Source organism: Kogia breviceps, chromosome 1 (genome assembly GCF_026419965.1).
Source record: "Kogia breviceps isolate mKogBre1 chromosome 1, mKogBre1 haplotype 1, whole genome shotgun sequence".
NCBI lineage: Eukaryota > Metazoa > Chordata > Mammalia > Artiodactyla > Physeteridae > Kogia > Kogia breviceps.
In genome coordinates, this window is record NC_081310.1 from 194,811,687 (window position 1) to 194,834,779 (window position 23,093).

The window sequence follows — 23,093 nt, forward strand, 5'->3', positions numbered from 1 at the left end:
AGGGCAGCTTTTAACGACCTAACAATGAACATGTGACTCACAAAGTTCAGTCAGCCAGTCATTCACGTCCTCCATCGTTGCATTCACTCTCGTCTCATCGCTGGGAAGAGTAATCCGACACCTCGGGTGGAATATGTACGTGGGGTCGACCGTCTCTAACTTGATCTTTGTGCTTAGCTGCTGCAGCACCCAAAGGAAATTCAGCATCAATCCGTCTGTAGATACCAATCTATCATCCGTCTGTGAAAGAGAAAAGTATTTAAAATCATGATCTGAACAGAAATTTTGGCACAAGTGTACAAGAAAGGAGAGCAGACGTTCATCCCGAAGTCAGCAAGGGGACACCTATAGCCTCACCATCGTCACGCTACTGGCAGGTGCGATTTGTTGAGTGTTAACCATACGTGAAGGGTTTTCCCTCACTGAATCTCCACAATAGCCCTAAGAATGGAATGATACTGTTATTCACATTTTACAGAGGAGGAAAAGAAGGCTCAGAGAATTTCAGTGATTTGCCCAAGATCCTCAGAATCAGTAAGCAGAAACGCAATAAACGCTACTTCCTTTCTCTTCTTTATTTCCCCTCAAAAGCATCGGGAACAACTCGTTTCACAGTTACCACTTGACTAACAGCTTCTCTGGCTGACAGCTATAGCATAATCCTGCTTTGAGAATACAACAGTTCCAGGAATTTCCTGGAGGTCCAGTGGCTGGGACGCCGTGCTTTCATTGCCCAGGGCCTGGCTTCAATCTCTGGCTGGGGATCCTGTAAGCCGTGTGGCACAGCCAACAAGAAAAAAAGACCACAATTCTAATAACGATAGTTAACATCGGTGGAGTGCTCACCACATACTGGGCATGACTCTAACAGCTTTATATACACTAAGTCCACGAGTCACGTACTATTATTATCCCCACTTGGCAACAAGGAAATGGAGGCACAGAGAAGCAACTGTCTACGTCCTACTGCTGGCAAACAGTGGAACCCCTGTTGGAAATCCAGGCAGTCTAATACCAGGTCCATGCTCTCTTCTCTCTGCTTTTCCTCCTGAGTAGAAATGTCACATCACTCATTAATAGTATAGAAAGGGAGCTTCCCTGGTGGCGCAGTGGTTGAGAATCCTCCTGCCAATGCAGGGGACATGGGTTTGAGTCCTGGTCTGGGAAGATCCCACATGCCGCGGAGCAACTAAGCCCGTGCGCCGCAACTACTGAGCCCGCGCGCCTGGAGGCCGTGCTCCGCAACAAGAGAGGCCACCGCAGTGAGAAGCCCGTGCACCGCAACGAAGAGCAGCCCCCGCTCGCCGCAACTAGAGAAAAGCCCGCGCGCAGCAACGAAGACCCAATGCAGCCAAAAGTAAATATAAGTAAATACATTTATTAATCATAATATAGCAAGGATGCCGGTAAAGTGGTCCCAGCACCAGCCTCCCTCATCAGGAACACTGCACCTTGTACCTGGTCTCCTCGGGTTGGCTCCTGTACCCCCTCCTCCCATTAGCCCATCCTCCCCACAGCAGACTTGGTGCTGTCCTTCCCAAAAACCCTCCAGTGGCTCCTGATGACACTTCTTACAACATCAGCTCAACCCGATGGAGCCTCTGCCCACCCCTCCAGCCCACGAGCCACCGGTTTCCCTCCTGTTCACTATCCTCCAGCCACAAAAGCCTGCACGTGGGGCTCATTCCAAAGCTGGTTCATGCCCCCCTTCGTGCTTCACACGTATCTAGAAAGCTCTTTTCTCAGCCTTGTGATGGCTGGCCCTTTCTTATCAGTCAGGTCTCTGATAAAATGTCTCCTCCTTGGACACTCCCATGCCTTCCTTCTGGCGCCTCCACGGTTACTTTCAAGTCCTCTACCTGGCTTCACTGGCTTCCTCGATCCTAGAATTATACATTTACATGTCTACTCATCTACCCTCTAGAACATAAGCTCCACAAAGGCAGGAAGCTTGTCTATCTTGTTCAACACTGTATCTCCATTTCCTAGCACAATGTCTGGTAGGTTCTGAATAAATATGAGTTAGATGAGTGAATTTAATGAATAAGTAAAAGCAGTCTTCAGGAATCCTACCTGCATCTGTGCTTTCTTCATATTGGCATTGACGACGGCTGCCATGTAACCAAGAGCAGCCTCACGGGTTTCTCCGTTTAACAGAATACTATGCAGAATCTTGAAAAGCTCTTGCTGAAATTTATTTTATAAGGGAAGAAAGAAATGAAAACTTTGTTTAAAAAATTACTCCTTTTTGACTTTACGAAAAGCTCAACTCCTTCCCGCTTTTTGTCCTCTCCCACGTCCACTCATTTTAGAAGAACCTGACTACACGGATAGAAGAAAAGTCCGTATTCAACTGTATCAAGATGATCAGCATGAAAGCAGAATGTGGAGTGGAAGAGGGGAGGAGCTATAGTTTTAATAAAATAGACTTTGCTGTTTCCTTTCCAGGATAGGGGCCAAATTACCTTAGTCACGCTATAAAGAGCCTATAATTGTGCTGCTTTTAACTTTCGGAACTGAAAACACATTCATCCTCTGGATTCATTTTCTCAATACCTACCCTTCCCAGCTCCAAGTAATGCTGCAGTGACTGGCCCACCACGCGAGTGTTTTCCAGGGTAACGGCGGGCCCTGAGAAATATTTTTCAACCACCTTTGTCTGGAAAGAGAAAGCAAACATTCCATCAACGTATAATGTACATTTGGGGGAGAATCTGAACGCAAGAGCAGCAAAGTGCAAAGGGCCCCTGTACTTACATCATCTTCTGCAAAGACGGAGAAGCTAAAGAAAGCCCCCAAATACGAGAGTCTCTGCAGCTCCCGCCCAGAGCCGGGGCTTAATGATTTAGGCAACCACAAAGGCAAAGAAGCAACCTAGGAAAAAACAGAACAGGCAAGTCAAGCTGCTAAATCAGCAAGTGATGTAAAAATGAGACAAAAAGCATTCTCAGCAGCCGACCTGTTCAGCTGGTTCTTAGCCACCAGCAAAATGGCTGACACTTAACATCCAAAAACACAAGGTCACAAATATGTTAGGATCCCTGTCCACTTTTTCTCATTTCAGATGGAGGAAAGCCCTCCAGGTCCTCTACATTTTTACAAGATATACTTTTAATTTCTATGTTTCATGATAATATTTGATATCATGCAAATGAACTATTCCCATACGACCAAAGGACTCAAGGAAACGTTTCCAATAGGACCGGTTATACTAGCTGTACAATACTTATCTCCCGAAAATCACAAAAGAAAGTGAATAATGTCATTCCCGGAAATAGTGTAGGTGACAACAACGTAACAGTTGAGAGCCACCCACATGTATTATTCACATCTGCATCTCAACGTCCTCCAAGAGACATTTTTCAGATACTGTTACTTAAGGAATATCTTCTTCTATGTTCCATGTTCACTGAAAATGTGCAAGTCCATCAGGGTGGCACTTACCAAATTGCACACAGGGTGTGTCTTTCCAAACTTGGTTTCACAGAGCTCACCTAAAGCCTAGAAACAAGATCAGAGAGGGTCATTTAAATGTATTTCATCCTAAACTGACCACCATGTGTAACATCAAGACATAGCTTTAATGCTGCTATAAATACGTATGCATTCCCAACAAAGCACTAATAGCTTCACTGCTTTTCTGATGAATAAGCTAGTACATGTGCATAGTAAAAAACTTCAGATAAAACAGAAATATAAAATGAAACTAAAAGTCACTCATAAACTTTACCCTCAGAGACATATTTCTAGACATATTTTTGTACATATACACACAGAGGTAAATGAGTGTATTCTTACAATAAATGATTTTTTCATTTAACATCTTACTGTATGAAAAAGATATGCTTCATAAACTTTAGATGGCTACTATTGCCAGTATTAAACAGGACTATAAATAATTAAAATTTAATAAGTGACCAAATTCAAAATATATTTAAAAGTATTCCTTGGCTTCAAGATCCCTGGTGTTCTGAGAACTCAACGTTTTCCTTTGGCGCTCCAATCGTTCTTGAGTTAAGACAATCAGGAAATATAGTTCTTAGGCACATAAACAGAGTTTTCCATGGCCATGGTAATACAGTCAAACACTATTTTAACAGTGAATTTAATTTCCTCTGTGATTTGGATGTTGCTATGGGAGTTGCTAAAACAGCTGCTGGAAGCTTTTGAGTCCATGCATTTAGGCACTGACCCATGTGAGAAGCCGCTGAGGCTCAGAGAGCCACTGAGAAGAAAACAGGGCTCCCAAACTCAGCTGCACGTTAGGATCACCTGGGCAGCCTCGGAAAGCCCAATGCCAGGCCATGCCCTCACCACACCCTCAATGAATTAAGTCACAGCTTTGGAGAACCAGGCAGAGGTACTTTCTAAAGACCCTCAGGTGATTCCAAGGTATGGCAAAGTTGGGATCCACTGACCTAGAGGATAATCATGCTTCTTTCTGATTTTAGCTCCAACGGTCTTCCTCTTCCTGCCTTAAATTATTGCCCTTTCTCTCACTGCACTCCCTTTGCTACACAAGCATCGATACTGGTACAAAATAAAACTCCTGTCTATCATAATGGAGGCCTTTGTCTTTTTACCCAGCAGAACACTTTGTTGATATGTGACACTAAAAGCTCCTTACTGAATCATCAAGCTAATTCAAACCACAAGAGAAAAGCCAACAATTCCGGGAGGGAATATTTATATAATACAGTGATAATTAATGTACACTAAGAGATTTCATCACTGAACTCAAATAATCAGATTTTTCCACTTCCTTTTATGTGCCAAAGGCAGAACAATGCATAAGGAGTAACGGAATTTCATTAGGAACCGGAATGACGTGCACTAGGAAGAACCCTGACATAAATTAATTCAAAATTATTTTTAAAACTAAGACTTCCTGCTTCACCTTCTATTTACCTGGCTTTCACGTTTTAATGTTTAAAACATTAATTAATGTTTTAATGTTTAACTTTAATATTTAGCTTTTTAGCTCAGTTTTGATTTTCTGAAACAGAGAAATACACCTCTGTGTTTGCACTGATTGTAATTATCTGACTGTATCGTTGTGGTCTTGATTTTTGCCTTGAGGAGAGGCACCTTATCTCATGAGCTCCTGGGTCCTCTGTGTGTCACACTTGAGGTGCTCAGGAAGCAATGAATTAATGGTAAGATGAAATCCAGTTAGCAGAATGAGTAAAAGGAACATGGGCAGCAAAACATCAATTTAACCAAGGCTTCAATTTACACAAGGTCGTATTTATACACAGAGTCAACTAATTTCATGTTTTGATATTTTTCCTACATACTTTTAGAATGAAAAATATTCAGTAATACTTCAAAGTATTTTTCTCCCAAAATTTTAAAGAAGCAAGGTCAGAGAAGAAAACAGCCTCTTATTTTCTTTCTGGCTCCAATATTTTCACAACTCTGAAGACCCTTGGTGAGAATCTAGCCAAAAGTTCTGTCCACAATTTATGCTTCCTCTATGTGCCTGGAGGAGCTGAGCGAATTTGTGTTTTCCAAGTAAAGCCTGAAGAGAAGTGTACAGCCTCAGGTAACGGGGAAGATGAACAAGAGAAGCACTGTGCAATTTTCTGTGCAAAGTCACTACATAAAGACAAAATTGTATTCCTTTTCTTAATCTAACTCTGCCTTCTTTATTTGCATTTGTCACAATTCTTTTTTTTTTTTTTTTTTTAATTAACAAAATTTCACCCCAAATATGGTAATCTGGTATGCTCATTGCTAGGACAGTCAAGAAGGAGACCACCAATGATTATTGTTTTCATAAGCTATAGAGTAAGGCAAAGTACATTTTAATGACTGCATCACTGACTCCTGTCTAGGGCTCGGATGGTGAAATAGGTACCACGCTGCTAACTGTCTCCACTGACGCATCTCACTGCACACCAAACACTCTGCATGGCCACCATAATGATTTCATGTTTTAAGTTTGAAAGCAAGGTTGATCATGGACCTGAAAGAAAAGTGTATGTTAAAATCATCTGGAAGAAAAACATCTACTGAATGTGTTACAAGGAAAAGAACAAAGTTTTACCATGAGGGGGTATTTAAAGTAGTCACTATCGAGGGAGCACTCTTTGGCAGCAAGAGCCAGGCCTTGTAAAATGGGGATAAAGATCTACGAGAAAAAAAAAAATCAGAAATATAAGTTAAAGAAAATTTAAGAACAGGAGGCATGTCAAATAAAGTGCCGAGTCTGCAAGTCCAGGCATTTGCACTGCTTGCCCCAGGAAAAGCTGTTTTGCATATACAGGAGCCTAGAATCCAGCCACAGGGTGTTGCTTTGTCCTTTCACAAGGCTGACCCTAAAATAAGGCCGCTGAATTCTCCAGAAGTAATAGGTTTTGGTGAACCCTAAAACTCTGACAAGACTCCCCGTGATTCAACAGAAACTCACAAATGTGGAGCCTGCTGTAGGACTCTCCAGGGCTCCTTGCTCTAATCAAATAAATTAGCCTAACCTGCACATCATAGCAACGAATATGTTTCTGATTACCAAGCACCTATAATCTGTAAAGAAACTGGACTAAATGTTCCAATATCTGCTCAATTCTATTAACATTTTAAGAAACTTTTTGTTGCCACCCCTACACCTAACATTTAATTCTTTCCATCTTTCCTTGTTTACTTCGAAGAGAAGAAAAAAAATAGACCAATAATGGATAGTAGTATTATCTTAACTTGAATTACACAGAACAAAGAGATGGCTGGTAAATGTTGAAACTGAAAAAGAGAACTTCATCAGGATGCCTTACCTCCATATATGGTGTGACTAATACAACAACCCGATGTCAGAGCCTAAGGGCTCTCAAATTTACCTTTACAAGCTCACCATTCATATCAGGGCACAGGAACACTACAGAATCTGCTCAGCATAGCTCACGTTTAAATTTCAGTGCACTCACTGGGCAGCATATTCAGGGAGTTGGTTGGGATTCACGACTAATAACATTCAGCTGAAAATGTTGTAAACAACAGCTGACAGTCTGAATGCCAACAAGCTGAAAAAGGGAGTGTTCTAAAAAGCTACTAGAAAACCTGAAAAATTCTCTTTCCTACTAATTTCATCCCATTGTATGGAACACCTTTGTCATTTAAGGAGCACAGTATTAAAAAGGTGCCCTGCTAGGGCTTCCCTGGTGGCGCAGTGGTTGAGAGTCCGCCTGCTGATGCAGGGGACGCGGGTTCGTGCCCCGGTCCGGGAGGATCCCACGTGCCGCGGGGCGGCTGGGCCCGTGAGCCATGGCCGCTGGGCCTGCGCGTCCGGAGCCTGTGCTCCACGGCGGTGAGAGGCCCGCCTACCAAAAAAAAAAAAAAAAAAAAAAAAGGTGCCCTACATTACAAAGTGTATTGGGGTATCTTTTGATATCAACACAGCTCTTGCAGAGATCCTTCTAGTTCTTGCAACTCAAGCCATCAGGGTAGAAGTAATGTGCTTTCGTAAGCTAGCTACAAATGGAGAGGAAATGCTTAGGTGTAGGGGTGGGAAATGCCCAAACTGCAATGGAGGGAAAAACAGTAGTTCCAGAATCACCAAAAAATAAATTTCACAATTGATCATCTAGAAAAATCTCTTAAGCATTTTTTTCAGGAATGCTAAAAAGTAAAACTTCTTTAGAGTTACCTTCTTTTGCAAGTAGGGTTTAAATTATAATAAGCAGACAAAATATTACTAAACATCATACTTTTCAAATATCAAACATTATACTGTCTGTGTGACTTACGTTTTTAAAATAATTTAATTTTCACATAAATACCTCCCAGCGCTGAAAAAAAATGCTCCAAGTGTTCATTTCCAATTCTAAATTCTAGCTACTATTTATTGCTGTTTGTTTATCTATGAACATCTCAAACTTTAATTAAAGGAAGGCTGAAATTTCAGTCAAAAGATTTAATAATTCAAATCTGCCACATTCTTAAGACAAAAGGTAAAATGCTGTTTTTCAGTTCAGCAACTCCACTGTACTCGTCATTTCTCTTGAGGAAACATGGTGACACATAAGAAAAGACAAGGGATCAGAATTCTGTGATTAAAAATAAACAGATCTGGGGCTTCCCTGGTGGCGCAGTGGTTGAGGGTCCGCCTGCCGATGCAGGGGACGCGGGTTCGTGCCCCGGTCCGGGAAGATCCCACGTGCCGCGGAGCGGCTGGGCCCGTGAGCCATGGCCACTGGGCCTGCACGTCCAGAGCCTGCGCTCCGCAGCGGGAGAGGCCACAACAGTGAGAGGCCCGCGTACCAAAAAAATAAAAATAAAAAAATAATAAAATAAACAGATCTGTTGTGGTTGCACAACACTGTGAATGTACTAATGCCACTGAATTATAAAATGGTTAATTTTATATTATGTGAATTTCATCTCAATTTAAAAAACACATAGAGGTCACTTCATAGCCTCTATGTAAGTTTCTTTATGAATAAAATAGGCATAACATACTTCTTCAGCTGATCACCAGGCTTTTATACAGGTAAAGCTACTCTGGTTCCTCAAGTGATGTCATTTTGAGTAGAAGTATTCTACTTTATGTATATTACACATATAATATAGTGCCTCACTTAAACCTTCCAAGACAGTTATATATTTTCATCAGAGTTCACTTAATTTTCTAGAGAAGGAAAGCTCACTATAATGCCTAAAATATTCCTATAAGTCAGTAAGACCATCATCTAAGATGAGCAGTTAGTAAATTCCAAATACAGAATACACAACACTGACTGGGATTTTCACTCCTGGATGCTTCTTTTACTAATATTTTGAGAACTGCTGAAAATACACTTCCTGAGAATTCAAAGGCCTCAATATGAATATTTTAAAATAATATTAGGTATAAAAAGAGAGTAGGGATTTCCCTGGTGGCACAGTGGTTAAGAATCCACGTGCCAATGCAGGGGACTCAGGTTCGAGCCCTGCTCCAGGAAGATCCCACATGCTGCGGAGCAACGAAGCCCATGAGCCACAACTACTGAGCCTGCACTCTAGAGCCCGTGAGCCACAACTACTGAGCCCGCGTGCTGCAACCATTGAAGCCCGTGCGCTGCAACTACTGAAGCCTGCGTGCCTAGAGCCCATGCTCCGCAACAAGAGAAGCCACTGCAATGAGAAGCCTGCACACCACAATGAAGAGTAGCCCCCGTTTGCCAAAACTAGAGAAAGTCCGTGCATAGCAATGAAGACCCAAAGCAGCCATAAACAAACAAACAAACAGAGTTTTTTAAAAAACAGATGAAAAGGAATCATATCATTTGTAGCTATTGCCTCTATTATTCTTTCTAGAAACAAAAAAAGAGATTATTATACAAGAAATTGTAAGAAAATGTCATAAGCATCCTTTCATCATGGGAAACAGCTGTGTTCAAGTTGCTGTGGCAAAGTGCTTCCTTTACAACACAGGCCACAGAACAGTAATCAAAATTCACGCCAAGGTTTTACCTTGGAAGAAATCTTCAAGACTAACTTTTTTAGTTGTTATTATTATTATTAAGCTTTATTATTAAATATTATATATCTGCATTTTCACTTGCCTTTACACAATGGGATATCAAAAACGTATGGATACTTAATGAATGAAGTAATCAGTAAGATCTGAGACTTCATTCCCAGTCTAGTGGTGAGAAGACAATGGTTTTATGGGACGTGCAAACTGCCGCTGAGCTAATTTGGTCTTTGATTTATTAATCTCCTTTTTGTAAACTCAGAGAACTAATTTTCAACACTGCTTATCTGGCAAATGTATATCATGTCTTATGCTATCTCTTGGTAGTGTGTTAAAAGCTTCTTAAAATCAAAGACAGGGCCTTATATTTCTTCTACTCTCCCAAAGCACTTAGCACAGACCATGTTTAAAATGTCTGATGCTTGACTGATTAGTTGAAATGTACACATGATTTGAACAATGCAGCTGTCAATCTGATTTCCTCAAGACAGGAACCTCCAGTAGCTCTCTCTGAGCAAATAACATGTGCATGTTCAAATTCAGGAGCCAAAGTTTTCAATATATGGTGTCTTTAGAAATCTACCTCGGCAGAGAAGCTCCTAATCCACAAGTTTCAGTAGCCAACGCACAAAACCTTACCTGCTTGAACACTTCTTCATCCTGGTGAGTGGTTCTCACTAGTTCTTGAATGAAGCCGTATGGGAGATTCCTACACAGCATGTACGGCACCAGGAAGGACGGCTGCTGCGGGGACCTGCAGACCCACGAAAGTCAAGGGCTCTGATGAGTCAACTTGTCACCGTGTAACAAAAGAACATACAGAATGTCATGTAGCTGACAATCACAGGTCAAGCTGCAAATTTCCCAAATGATAGTCAAGAGTTTTAGGCAAAAGATCACCCTTCTCATTGTTAAGATAATCACTTTTGGGGCTTTTCAGTGAGAAACTATAGAAAGTTTTAAAGAATCCAGCTTTTCCTCCATATAGCCCTTGAAAAATAAAGCATTAGAAAAACCAAAGTATTATGTGTCTCTTTTACTTATTTATTTATGTCTCATCCAATGGGGGAAAAAAAGATTAGCAGTGGCTGAAGACCTTTTTAAGCTCTTATTAATTTTAACCATGGAACAGTGTTTAAGTTGTAGTACATGTGTATCATTTTCCTTTTTTTTTTTTTTCTGACAAATTTCAAAAATGGTTATGGTAAGATCATCCAGAATGAATAAACCTTGAACTTTGTCATTTTTCCTTTAGATGTTTTTTCATAAGAGAAATGAAATACAGAAATACTCTTTTATTAAACATGAAACCTTTATGGGACCCCCTGAACAAAAATTAATAATGTAGTACACTTTGGGTGATTCCCACATTACCCATTCCACCACTATTCTTTATTATTGAATAACAGAAATTGATTATATGATACATGGAAAGTGATGATCTGAACATTTTTTTCAAGTATCTATACTGCTTTCAAGCAGCTGCTTTTAAACTGGATTACTAATTTCCTGCCCTGATGTCAACATGTTTCAACCACAGTCTATCTCAATAAAGCACACAGAGTGTTTTATTTTCATAGTATTTGAGAGAAAGACAGGGACCTCAGAAACCATCTAGTCAACCACTCATTTCATGGGTGAGGAAGTGAGTTATCCAGCGTGGTGCAGAATGGCTGGGCAGCCTGATGGAGAGGGCCCTCTCCCTGCTAACAGCAAGCACATATTGGTTTTTCATACCTTGGTTGTGTGAGGGACCCTTGAAGTACTAATGCAGTATGGGATATGCACTGTGAGCGGATGTTGCTCAGAAGCTGGCTGACTGCTGGCTGGCTGCACATCTGCAAAGAAAGGTAGAGGTTAGTCTACAAAGAAAAACAAAATAATCCCATACAGTTGAAAACTGACAAGAGTCAGAAGAGATCAATCTGCAGGAAATGGCATCCTTTTCTCTTCCTTTACTGATGATGAACAAACTAGAGTAACTGTATCATCCAAGTATACTGTCTCCGCTAAAATCTACAATTAGAGAAGAGAGAAGAAGAAGCTTCAGGTGACCAAGTGGGGATTTCAGATATATGCCCACTCTCTTTGCTTTTGCTAAGGTTAAGTGCAGCAAACCCCAAGAGGCCCTTCACAAATATGAAACTAACAGGTTGACAACAGGATAACTAGAAAATGAAATTGGTGGGGGGGTGTAAATTGGGAGATTGGGATTGACATATACATACTACTATATATACAACAGATAACTAATAAGGACCTACTGTATAGCACAGGGAACTCTACTTAGTACTCTACAACGGCCTATATGGGAAAAGAATCTTTAAAAAAAAAAGAGTGGATATTTGTATATGTATAACCAATTCATTTTGCCGTGTACCTGAAACTAACACAACATTGTAAATCAACTATACTCCAATAAAAATTTAAAAAAAAAAAAAGAAAAAAAGAAAATGAAATAGGAATGAAATGAGATAATAAGAAAGCAACTCAGCATGAAATAGAAGAAAAAGTGCAGCTTGCTGAGTTTAAACCCAGTTTTGCAATTTATTATTTATGTGATTCTGGACAATTACAGGTATCCCTCGCTTTTTGAAAGTTCACTTTACACCACCTGGCTTTTAGGAAAGACGGAGGTTAGTATGTACTAGATCTCTCTGAGGTTCATTAGCTTATTAACACAATGGAAAAAAATAATGCTTATACCACACAGGACTACACCGGGCTAATGAACACCTGTGAGAATGAGGCCTAGCCAAGCGTCTGGCAGTCTAGGCGCTCCATAAATGTTGGTTATTATGATTACGACAGACTAGGAGAGAAATCATCAGGGCCGTGTAAGTCGCCGGCGGCAGTGGCCCTTGGCCCTGTCACTTCCTCCCTCCACTAGGACGTGAGTTCCATGAGGACTGGGATCCCTGTCTGTTTGGTTCACTGATCCACCCCCAGCTTCTAACACAGTGCCTGACCCATTGTAGATGCTCAATAACCACTTGACTGATTGAATAAATGAATGAATGCTCATTAGGGGGTCAAAACCCAATCACTTATCCACCACATAACCAGGTTTTTGTGGGGGTTTTAAAAGGAATCCGTTTTATGTTACCTTCGGTGCTTTTTTTTCCTCTATTCCAACTCGGTCAAAACACTCGATGAGGTAGTTCAGCATATCTGTCTCTTTGCACGTCTCAATGGTGAAATGGTCGCTGTAGGAATCCCAAGTACTTGCCCCACCAGAGGCTCCCAAACTTTGTGGAGAAAAGAAGAATGGATGATTTTTATCTGTTCTCAATAAATCATGTTTGATAGAGTTCGCACTTCTGCAGAACTCCTGCAGACCCCGTTAGGGTCCCCGCGCCCAGAACAAAGCACAGACACCCATGCAGCCGAGGCTGGAGCGGACTCTGCTTGTTTCACCTGCTCCAAGTCCAACAACAGCACTTTTTAATAAACGTTTTATTGACCTAAGAAAGTCTGTCCAGAAACCCAACATCTTATCTTCTTGGGAACAGCACCTTACAAAACCAGGAGGACTAAGAATTGCTGCTGAGCGCTGGGCATTTGAAGGGACACCACACGTATGTAAATCCAACTGGCCAGCTGCAGTTAGGCAGGCTTGGAGGTTAAAGTCAGCCTATGCTATTACGTAACCGAAGTCTTTAGGAGTGAAGTTACGAGGGACTGACAAAATACCGCTCTTCCTAACTTCTAGCACAGATCTTAAAAGCCTTCATCCAGCATTTGGCAACAGGACCAGGGCCTCGGAAAACCATCCAGTTAGAAGGAGACACGAAAAATACGTTACAGACACAAATCTTCCAAAATGTTTGGCAAAGGGGACAAAGAATAGTGAAAACAAAACAAACACCTTGCACTAGGAGTATCCAAACTTGCGTTCTATTCCCATCCCTGCTGCTTACTTGTTACCTGAACCCCGAACTTCATCTCATCTGCAGTGAGGGTTCAATAAAATCATGTGGAGGTGCTTTGTAAAACATAAGCAGGATACAACGTGAGGCACTGTTATTATTAGGAACAGCTATTCCCTGAGACCGTTATCACAAGGGTTAGGTGTTAGGAAATCAAAGTTCACATTAACCATCAACAGGTCCCAAACCAAATCTGATGTTTAACTCACAAATTTGATAGACATAAAAGATACGAGAAGATGGATCATGGCATAGGAAGAGGTCAGGAATTTTGAAATAAAGACAAATGAAAAAATATGAACTTAGCAAAAAAACAAAAAAAAATTTACATGTGAAAGATGATAAAGTCGGGGAAGAATGTCAGGAACTTGAGATACCCATCCCTACTTCAGCCTGGGGCAGAGAGGAGCTAAAAACTAAAAGAAGAATTAAGATATTAATGATATGTTATGCAGATAGATGCATCGATACACATAAGTACTTTTGGAATATATACATAACTGACCTTAGAATTTTAGAAGAATATACAAAATTGACGTTGGAATGAAAGTATGATATTAGAGTATTTCAATTTAAAAAGATGAAAACAATGCCAAGGCTTTAAATCCAAGGCTCTCAGGCCAGAGTCTCGTAAATCTGAATTCTTACAACTTACTTACCACATAGGTCTGATAGAAGGGAAGGGAGGAGGGGAGGCTGAGAAACAGTCAAAAGCACTGGGCAGCCAACGCCCTCCTGTCTGGGCAGGTATCGGAGCCGCCCACGAAGTGCCTCACCAGAGCCAAAGATGGGCAGCCCAGGGTGGGAAACCTCAAGAAAACCAAAAGCAAGTCTTGTGTCTTCACACCACTTAAGGTTTGGGCTACATTTCATGGTACGGTAAGATCTGTTACCTGTTAACTGGCCTGACGACAGAAAGATGAGGACTGTAATAAAGGGAAAAAATGAAAACGCCTAAGAACAAAAGAGAAAAACCCACCCGTAAATATAAGAAGTGTGGCGACTCCCCAGAAGGAGAAAGGGGAAAAAGATATTTGGCTTTACCTGACACGACCTCGCTCTCAAGCTATCTGCTATCTTTCCCTCTTCCATGTGAGGTTAGGGACTCGGGGACTATATTCACTGCACTTCCCGGAGGTGAAAGTTGCTAACACAGGCTTATAACGATCCACGGTTAAGGTTAAATTCCCTTTGAGAAACTCTCACGGATGACAATGAGAAGGGATCTTCCTCATGTTTAACATGAAGTATTTAAACCATACATTTCCTTGATAATAAGCCCCGTCTTACTCACATTGTTACACCTCTGAAATGGAAAGCATCTGATATTTGATGCCAATAGGTCCTTGACAGTCGCAAGGAGTCAGTCTGATGCTGTGCCTGTGAACGACTGTGGGAAGTCAACGTGCTTAGCTGCTGGCTGCTGATGCACCGACGCTGGGTTCCATTCTCAGCCAAAACGTCCCCTTTCACTTTAACTTAGATCTCAACACCTCAAAGTCAACCGAAATGCCTTCATGAACATTTCGCAAAGGCATGAAAAGGGACAGGGCGTGTACGAGACTACCAGGCAAGGCAATGAGAGACACTCAGAATGTATAAGGGAAGTTTCAAAGATAAAAGACGTTGATGTATGTTGTGATCATCTTGTCAGGCACCAAACAACACTTCCAAGTGACTTTCAAGAGAAGAGAAGAGAAAGAAAGGAAAAAAAAGAAACATAAGTTTAACTAAACAGAAAACGTAGAATAAACCCTAGTGTTCGTCAATATGCTTCCAAATTATAAGATCAGCCCTAAGGGTGCCGAAGTAGATCATGAGCACAGGTATGCAAAGCGGCCAGTGTCACGAGGGCTGTGCATAATTGTCAGCGGTCAAAACTGGTTTATAAGGATCTCTAGTTTGAACTCAGAGCTGAACTCAAATTTTGAATGTGATACTAAAGGAGCAAGGGGTGTACAGTTTATATGCATTAAATTTATGCTATCAATGGACATTTTTAAATGTTTTAAAACAGTATTTCGGGCTTCCCTGGTGGCGCAGTGGTTGAGAGTCCGCCTGCCGATGCAGGGGACGCGGGTTCGTGCCCCGGTCCGGGAAGATCCCACGTGCCGCGGAGCGGCTGGGCCCGTGAGCCGTGGCCGCTGAGCCTGCGCATCCGGAGCCTGTGCTCCGCAACGGGAGAGGCCGCGACAGTGAGAGGCCCGCGTACCGCAAAAAAAAAAAAAAAAGTATTTCATTTTTTTCCTAAAGAGGTTGTTATGAAATTCATGATGCTTTTACAACTGCAACATATGGAATATGCCATTGGAAATATGTCATGTTCAAGTCCTAAGAGTATCTATAAAATTATACCTCCCTTGGGAGAGTATGTGAACCATTTTCTGATAACTACATCAACAATCCAACTGAATAATGTCATTACTTCACATATTGGAGATACAGCTGAATCCTTCTGAAAACACAATGAAAATATTTCTGGGGATTTATACATGCATCAGATCTGTTCAAATTAAGTCCCATTTTAAATGTACCAAGAAAACTTGTTTCTTAAAAGGATTCCATCGCAGTTTCTTTTCTTCGATCGTGGGAATAATCACCCTATTTTATTACTTTTTTAGAGGCAGACTTTGGAATGGTATATTTTCTCGATGCAAGGCAAAGGCAGAGCTGGGCAGGGTCAAGCCATGTAAATTCCCTGAACAAATGTCTGCACTGTTGAAGGTCCTGGGGGTAGTACAATGAATCAAACAGATCAAGACCTTGTTATATGGCAACTACATTACAGTGAGGAGACAATTAAAAAAATAATAATAGTATAGAAGTGCTGTAAGTGCTATGAAGGAAAAGAAAGGCAGAGTATGGGTGACAGAGAGGAGCAGGAAGAGTGTGTGAGTGTGAGTGTGGGCGGGGGGGATGCACGGTCTCGCAGGCCAGGGTGAGAGGCTTTGGGTCTTACTCTGTGGGAGAAGGGAAATCACTGGAGGGTTTGGGGGACGGACAGGGTAGAAAGATTTCCTTTCGGCCATCTCCGTTGCTTCATCTCCAAATAGTGATGCTCAGCAGAAATAAGAGGGGAAACGTCAATGTTTTCCACTATTCGCTAGTTTTCTCTCTCTATTCATAGGCTCATGACTTTCAAGATTTGACCTCCTCGGGCTTCCCTGGTGGCGCAGTGGTTGAGAGTCCGCCTGCCGATGCAGGGGACGCGGGTTCGAGCCCCGGTCCGGGAAGATCCCACGTGCTGCGGAGCGGCTGGGCCCGTGAGCCATGGCCGCTGAGCCTGCGCGTCCGGAGCCTGCGCTCCGCAACGGGAGAGGCCACAGCAGTGAGAGGCCCGCGTACCGCAAAAAAAAAAAAAAAAAAGATTTGACCTCCTTCACTGAAATATCAAAGCAGTGAAAAGAAGAACCCGATAAACGAAAGAAAAATTTCTTTCTAGTCATCAACGTCCTAGGAAACAATCAGAAAACGTTTCCTCAGAATAATTCCTTTGTTATCTTTATTACAAAGATAACTCTCACTTCACTCATTTCCATTCCTGCAGGAAGTAGTTCCTTATAATTCTTAGAGCTTTTTTCACAGAGCACTACGAAACATTCTAGAAGGAATGTTTTTGCCTTTCTTAAATTAACCCTTATTATCACCACTATAAATAATTAACATAGGAATGTATGTCCTACCTACTTCACAAAAGATGTACAACCCCTCGATTCCGCTGGGCAAGCACAAAGGGAGACAGAAACAAGCCCCCTTGGCTGCTGCTGCTGTGACACTGATAGTGCCAGGCGGGAAGCGGGTGTTAAAAGTGCTTACTTCAAAGCAAATAAGATTCTGAGAAGATCAATTAGAAAACGGGAAAGAAAAAACTCTTCACTGACTGCTCCAATCAGTAAGATTTTTCTGCTCCTTCTTCCTGGTTCTGACACTACATGCATTCTCAAGTTCCTATTTGTTTAATCAGTTATATATGAATACGCCCTGTCCTTCTACATTCTTTTTGATATCTATTCAGAATGTATAATTTCTAAAACCTGGACAGATCAGATTTCATTTTAACAGCCAGCAAAGGACCTGCCAACCGACGGGAGTGGAATTTTGTAAGTAAGGAGTAAAACGTTGGCACTTTCTTGCCAAGGAACTGAGTAGGTGTGTAAACTCTGGGCAGCGAAATAACTGATAAGGAATGAGAACAACACAAGTCCCACTGGGCAAAGGTGGAGAGGCCAGAGGCAGCTGGGTACGGTGGGAGGCGTGTGAGGGCCGCACTCGGGCTCTGCCTCGTACTAGTTGTGCGGCTAACCTCGGTGTCCCCACGTCTCCTCGCAGTAACTAGGGGCGGCGCTGTGAGGGTTAGAGCGATACGTAGGCTGAGTGCCGACACAGTGCCTGGCAGGTGATGCTCCGAACTGTTCGCGGCTACGAGTACATAATCGGTGAGATTTATTTCTCCTTATCAAGTCTAGATCGGAGACAAGGCTGGGGTGTTAGAAGTCTAGAGCGGAGTCAGTGAAAGCAGCATACGATTCTGGTATCTTTGTTAGAGGAAGCTGGAATTAAACAGGCCGGGGCGAGACAGCGTTTCTCCCTCAGATGGCTTACAGTAAAACAGATAATAAAACACTTTCATCACGTACAGAAATTGATTCCTGACAAGGATGTCTGCTGCATGACTACAGTCATGGGTTAGGACTTTATCTCCATGAAAAAGACACTTCTATCTTCGGGAAATTGACTTGAGAAACAGTGATACGACGTTCAACCTAACACAAATCTTGACCTTCCTGAATCAATATTCGACATTGCACCAACACCCCTCTCTCCTTTATGTACCCTCCAATGATTCTCCTGAACACCGACGCACTGAATGCAGTGCACCTCATTCCTAGGCTGTCTCTATTTATAGCCTGGAGCTATTTTTGAACACTGCTGGGCACAAATATCAACTCGGTCCAGAGGAAACTTCAATTTAAGAGCAAAATTGTAAGACAATGAGTGGAAGGGTTAGAAAAAAGGTGCTATTATAGTTTCTCGCTCAAAGTCACCTAGCAGACCCAAGCGGTCTTTTTCACTCGGTTATCAGGGGTGAACACTCAACAACATCATGAGCTATGCTTTAGCCTCTGCCGCCATCCCACAGGCCATCTAAACAAATACGGTCTGGCTTTACCAAGGCCGAGGAGGTGAATGATCAGCAAAATTTAAGATCAGAAGTGAAAGCAGTGGGACTTCCCTGGTGGCACAGTGGTTAAGAATCCGCCTGCCAGTGCAGGGGACACGGGTTCAAGCCCTGCTCCGGGAAGATCCCACATGCCGCGGAGCAACTAAGCCCGTGCGCCACAACTACCGAGCCTGCGCTCTAGAGGCCGTGAGCCACGACTACTGAGCCTGCGTGCCACAACTACTGAAGCCTGCAGGCCTAGAGCCCGTGCTCCGCAACAAGAGAAGCCACCACAGTGAGAAGTCCGTGAGCGGCAATGACGAGTAGCCCGCGATTGCCGCAACTAGAGAGAGCCCGCACGCAGCAATGAAGACCCAACACAGCCAACAATAAATAAATAAATTTTAAAAAATTTATTAAAAAAAAAAAAAAGAAGTAAAAGCAGCATCACAGTCATACCAGACAGTATGACCCCATATGCTCTTCAATGGATTGCCCGGAGTGAGCTGGAGAGGGACGGACACACACACACACACACACACACTCACACTCACACACACACACACACACACACACACACGTTCCAGCCCCTCTGCCATTCCTAAATAGCAGCAATCCATGCAACTGTACCTAAGAAAACATGCCTCCCAGGGTAGATGTTGCTCACACCTGGCAGCTCATAAGAATACTCTTCCAACAGATAAATGGAGGGCCTCCCATTTTAGATCTTAGGGTGGGTGAGCTTAAAGATGACTGATCTTTAATGTTAACGATGACTGATCCTGTTCATGTTCTTGACAAATGATTACATGTAAGTTTTTCTCCAAACTTGTCAGGCAACAACTAGGAAATTTTTTCTGTGTATCACTTTACCCCAAGAGAAGGTCCTAATGCTTTAGTACATGCAAAGTGTCTCACATCTTGACTCTCCAGGCCACCTGGAGTCATTTGACCCTATCCTGTTTGGATTCAAAGCACACCTCTAATTAGGACTTGTAAAAGTTAGTTCCTAAGCACCTAGGTACATGCAGGGGTAAGAGTCCATTCCTCTGATACCTGGACCCAAACTGGACACAAGAAAACTCATCACCACCATCATCATCTTCTTCTTCTCCATCTTCATCACTACTGTCCCCAGAAAGTGCGAGGAAGAGGAAGGAGAAAGGACTGTCGTACGTACTACCATAACAAAAGCAAAAAAAGTCATCAGGGAACAAAGGAAAACAGAGAGGAGGAAAGCGTTTACAATTGCTGGCCTTTTCATGAAATCTTACGCTACACGTTTTGTCTACTGACATGCACAAAAGTAATTCACCTAAATTAGATAAAGGCTTAGGAACACCTGAGGGGTGGAGGGCGTGGATTAAGGGAGTCACGATACTGCTTCTTTCTAAGGGGCTGAAAACAGTGTCAAGGCATAACCACTTGCCGGAGGTAAGGGATCTGCTCCCTCAGCGCCTTGGTCTGACTGCGTTTCCGCTATGATTAGCAACAGTACGAAAAGTGGAAAAGTGGTCCCGTGAGTCCCAACTCTCACATACAAGCTGCCCACGGTCTCTGAAATTCATCTGTCATGAGGCACGACGTGTGCACTCGATTTCAAAACCGAAGTGACTTCTTTTTATTTTGTACAGGAAGGAGGAAGAGTGAAGGGGAAGAAGGGAAGAAAGGGTCTCACCACCAAGCAACCCTTTTACTTTCTGATGCGACGGAAGCCTGGCTGGGCGCGGACTCAGGGCACAAGCCCACCAAACCAGTTAGACACGCGGTTAATGACCCCAAACAGAGAAACACGGGTAACTGAGGTCAGTGCCACACGACAGTTCTTCCAAACCGTGTTAATGTCCTCTCTCCCTGCACCGCAAACACGCGCCCGACCCTACTGCCGCATAGATACCTAGGAGAGCTCCTTAGGGCGGAGGGCCGCCTGCCCACGGCACCCGCACCGGCTGAGGCAGACAGTAACGGTGGCCCCGCGCCGGTGGGCCTCTGTCGCGAGGAGCTGGCCGGCACGGCTTGAGGGCTACTAGCTGGGGTGGGCAGGCCTGGGCAGCTCGACGGGACGGAGCTGCCCGAGGACCGCGGGGCAGAAGATGACGACCCCCAGGGGTGGGTGACAGTGTAGGGCCGGTACCGCGGAGACGAGGGCTGGCTTCCCGCAGGTGTCCCCGCAGCTGCGCCGTGAGGGCTGAGGGGAGCGGGAGGAGCGGACGCCTGGCTGGCTGCCCGGGGCGGGGGGGCCAGAGGCAGACTCATCATTGGCACAGAGCTCCAGACACCCGTGCTGGGAGCTGGGCTAGTCTCATAGAGGCTAAACGAGTTGAGAAAGGGAGGAAAGGAGAGAAAAGTGAAGAAAAGCTTGAGACAAATAACTAAAGTGGAAAGTATCATGTTTTTAAAGAACAGTATAATTTCGCTTCGTATCTCTAAGCATTCAAGTATACAGATCGTTTAGAGACTCATCTAAATAACTGTAATCAGACTGCTGTACTGATTCAGAGGCTATACTTATGGAAAAGCCTCCTTTCCAAAGAATAATATACTATACACAGCCATCTGTTCCTAAAACTTAATTTACCAATAGCCTAACCATAGAGACCCAAAGAGACCCATGTGGAAGAGACAATATCTCCTCAATGAGTCAATCCATCCCCCAAACACAATGCATGTCATAATCTGCATGACAGGCCCACAAATGAGCATTCTCTTCTCTTACATACGTCCTGGCTATTTTACCACCAATGAGATGTGCAAAAAGAACCACACCGACCTAGATAAAGAGCTGGCACCGAAGGAAGCCACGCTGCAGAACATGGGACTTGTCCCCGGATTGGAGCCGGTATTGAGCATGAGATTTCTGTCTGGTGGCCGAGCTGCTGCTGCAATTGGCTGGGATGTAGCTGTCAGACTGGCAAATGGGTTTTCATCTCTCGTCTGAGCGGACATCATTAGCACTTCCATTAAAATCTGGCCAATCAAGTCCTTAAAATCAGAGAACACTGTTGGAAAGGCAGAATAAAGAAGAGATTACACGTGGCTCTTCATACACACGGTCCTTGAATAAGCCAAGGTGAACCAGAGAAGTTCAATGTGGTATCTTGGGTTGGATCCTGGAACAGTAGAAGGATGTCAGTAGAAAACCTGGTGAAATCCAAATAAGGTCTGGAGTTTAGCTAACAGTATTATCTTAGTTCTGACAAATATACTATGATTATGTAAGATGTTAACATGAGGGAAAACTGCGTGAAGTGTACATGGGAACTCCCTGCACTATCTCTGGAACTTTCTGTAAATCTAAAATTATTCCAAAACAGAAAGCTTATTGGAAAAAAAATGAAAAAACAACTGGAGCCCAGTTGATGAGAGTCACTGCTGATATATATTAACTATAAAAAGAAGCTACTCCCAACTACAGAGGTTAGTTTATCACACTAGAAATGCAACTGGGTTAATATTTCTTCACCTATATATGTTTATATACAGTTAAACTATTAAGTACAAAGTTCAAAGTATTTTACGAAGGGTCTAATATTTAGTCACCACCTGCCTTTCTGGAGCAGACTCTGTCTTCTAGCTTCCTTCTTATTCTTTGCAGCTCCCAACTGCTTTACTGTAGGTCTTTAGATATATTTTAAATATTACTAAATAAATAAAATGTCTAACCCACGTAAACCTTATCTGATTTGTTATTAAAAATTAGCACATATATATGTACTGGACAGGTGTGAGAATCTTAACAGTTACGATAATTACAAGTGGCAGGGTTTTGAAACTCATGGTTGCTAAGCTCATCTCTATAACCAGAATTAAGAAGATCTCAGTGAAGTCAGAAGTAAACTATCCATCCACGAGGAACACAGAGGACGTGTGTGTGCGCGTGTGCGCGCGTGTGTGCGTGTGTGTGCGCGCGTGTTTGTCATGGGAGACAGACAGCAGAGAAAAGGAAATGCAATCTCCTTGATGTTCATTCACTCATTTAAAATATATCTACTGAGGGATTATTAAGTACAGGCACTGGGAGTACATCAGCGAGCAAAACAGACAAAAATTCCTGCCGTCAGGGAGGTTATACACTAGTGACACGTAGAAGGACACTCGGGCGCACTTCCCCTCCCTCTTCTGTTCTCGAAATGACTGCTGTAGAGAACAGTGAGCGTGCCCTGTAACGCTGGTTATCTTGCCAAGAGTTTTATTAATTTGCTGTACATGTGGTTTAGTGTAGCCTCTTAAAACAGAATCCTGTAAACATGGCAAAATATCAACATGTGCTATCTTGCTAAGCAGTTTAATCAAGCAGATTTACTCCACTGTCTCCGTAGGACTCGGGAGGCACTTACAGCAGGTACAGGTCATCCAGAGCGCCTCTCTCGGGATCCCCGAGACTACCCAGTATACTCCCGCCCAGAGGATTAAGAGGTGCTAATGCTCTCTCTAAGCACCTTCTTATTGCAAAGGGAAAAACGTCAACCCTGAGACAGTAGAGACCATTAACTTATTTACACAGTTTTCTTTCAGAGAAATCATAAAAGTAAAAAACATAATTTATCCATAAGAC

At 42.9% G+C, this 23,093-nt stretch overlaps 2 protein-coding genes across 10 annotated transcripts in view; both read right to left on the bottom strand.

Annotated features, from left to right (window-relative positions):
- KIF1B (kinesin family member 1B) overlaps positions 1–23,093 on the bottom strand; it is a 336,458-nt gene that overhangs the window by 223,361 nt on the left and 90,004 nt on the right. The gene's annotated exons all lie outside the window — the stretch shown is intronic.
- Positions 1–23,093, bottom strand: part of UBE4B (ubiquitination factor E4B) — a 120,783-nt gene that overhangs the window by 51,250 nt on the left and 46,440 nt on the right. For 4 of the 9 annotated variants that reach the window (XM_059057844.2, XM_067017807.1, XM_067017797.1 and 1 more), the window contains 12 exons: positions 21,309–21,537; positions 20,436–20,849; positions 19,595–19,717; positions 12,555–12,696; positions 11,186–11,286; positions 10,088–10,202; positions 6,050–6,133; positions 3,445–3,501; positions 2,758–2,874; positions 2,561–2,659; positions 2,074–2,187; positions 42–240 (listed from right to left, as the gene is read on the bottom strand). In XM_059057844.2, coding sequence (XP_058913827.1) covers positions 42–240; positions 2,074–2,187; positions 2,561–2,659; positions 2,758–2,874; positions 3,445–3,501; positions 6,050–6,133; positions 10,088–10,202; positions 11,186–11,286; positions 12,555–12,696; positions 19,595–19,717; positions 20,436–20,849; positions 21,309–21,537 — 1,794 coding nt within the window. The remainder of the gene's footprint in view (positions 1–41; positions 241–2,073; positions 2,188–2,560; positions 2,660–2,757; positions 2,875–3,444; positions 3,502–6,049; positions 6,134–10,087; positions 10,203–11,185; positions 11,287–12,554; positions 12,697–19,594; positions 19,718–20,435; positions 20,850–21,308; positions 21,538–23,093) is intronic. The other 5 variants (XM_059057867.2, XM_067017833.1, XM_067017829.1 and 2 more) reach the window with 2 other exon arrangements.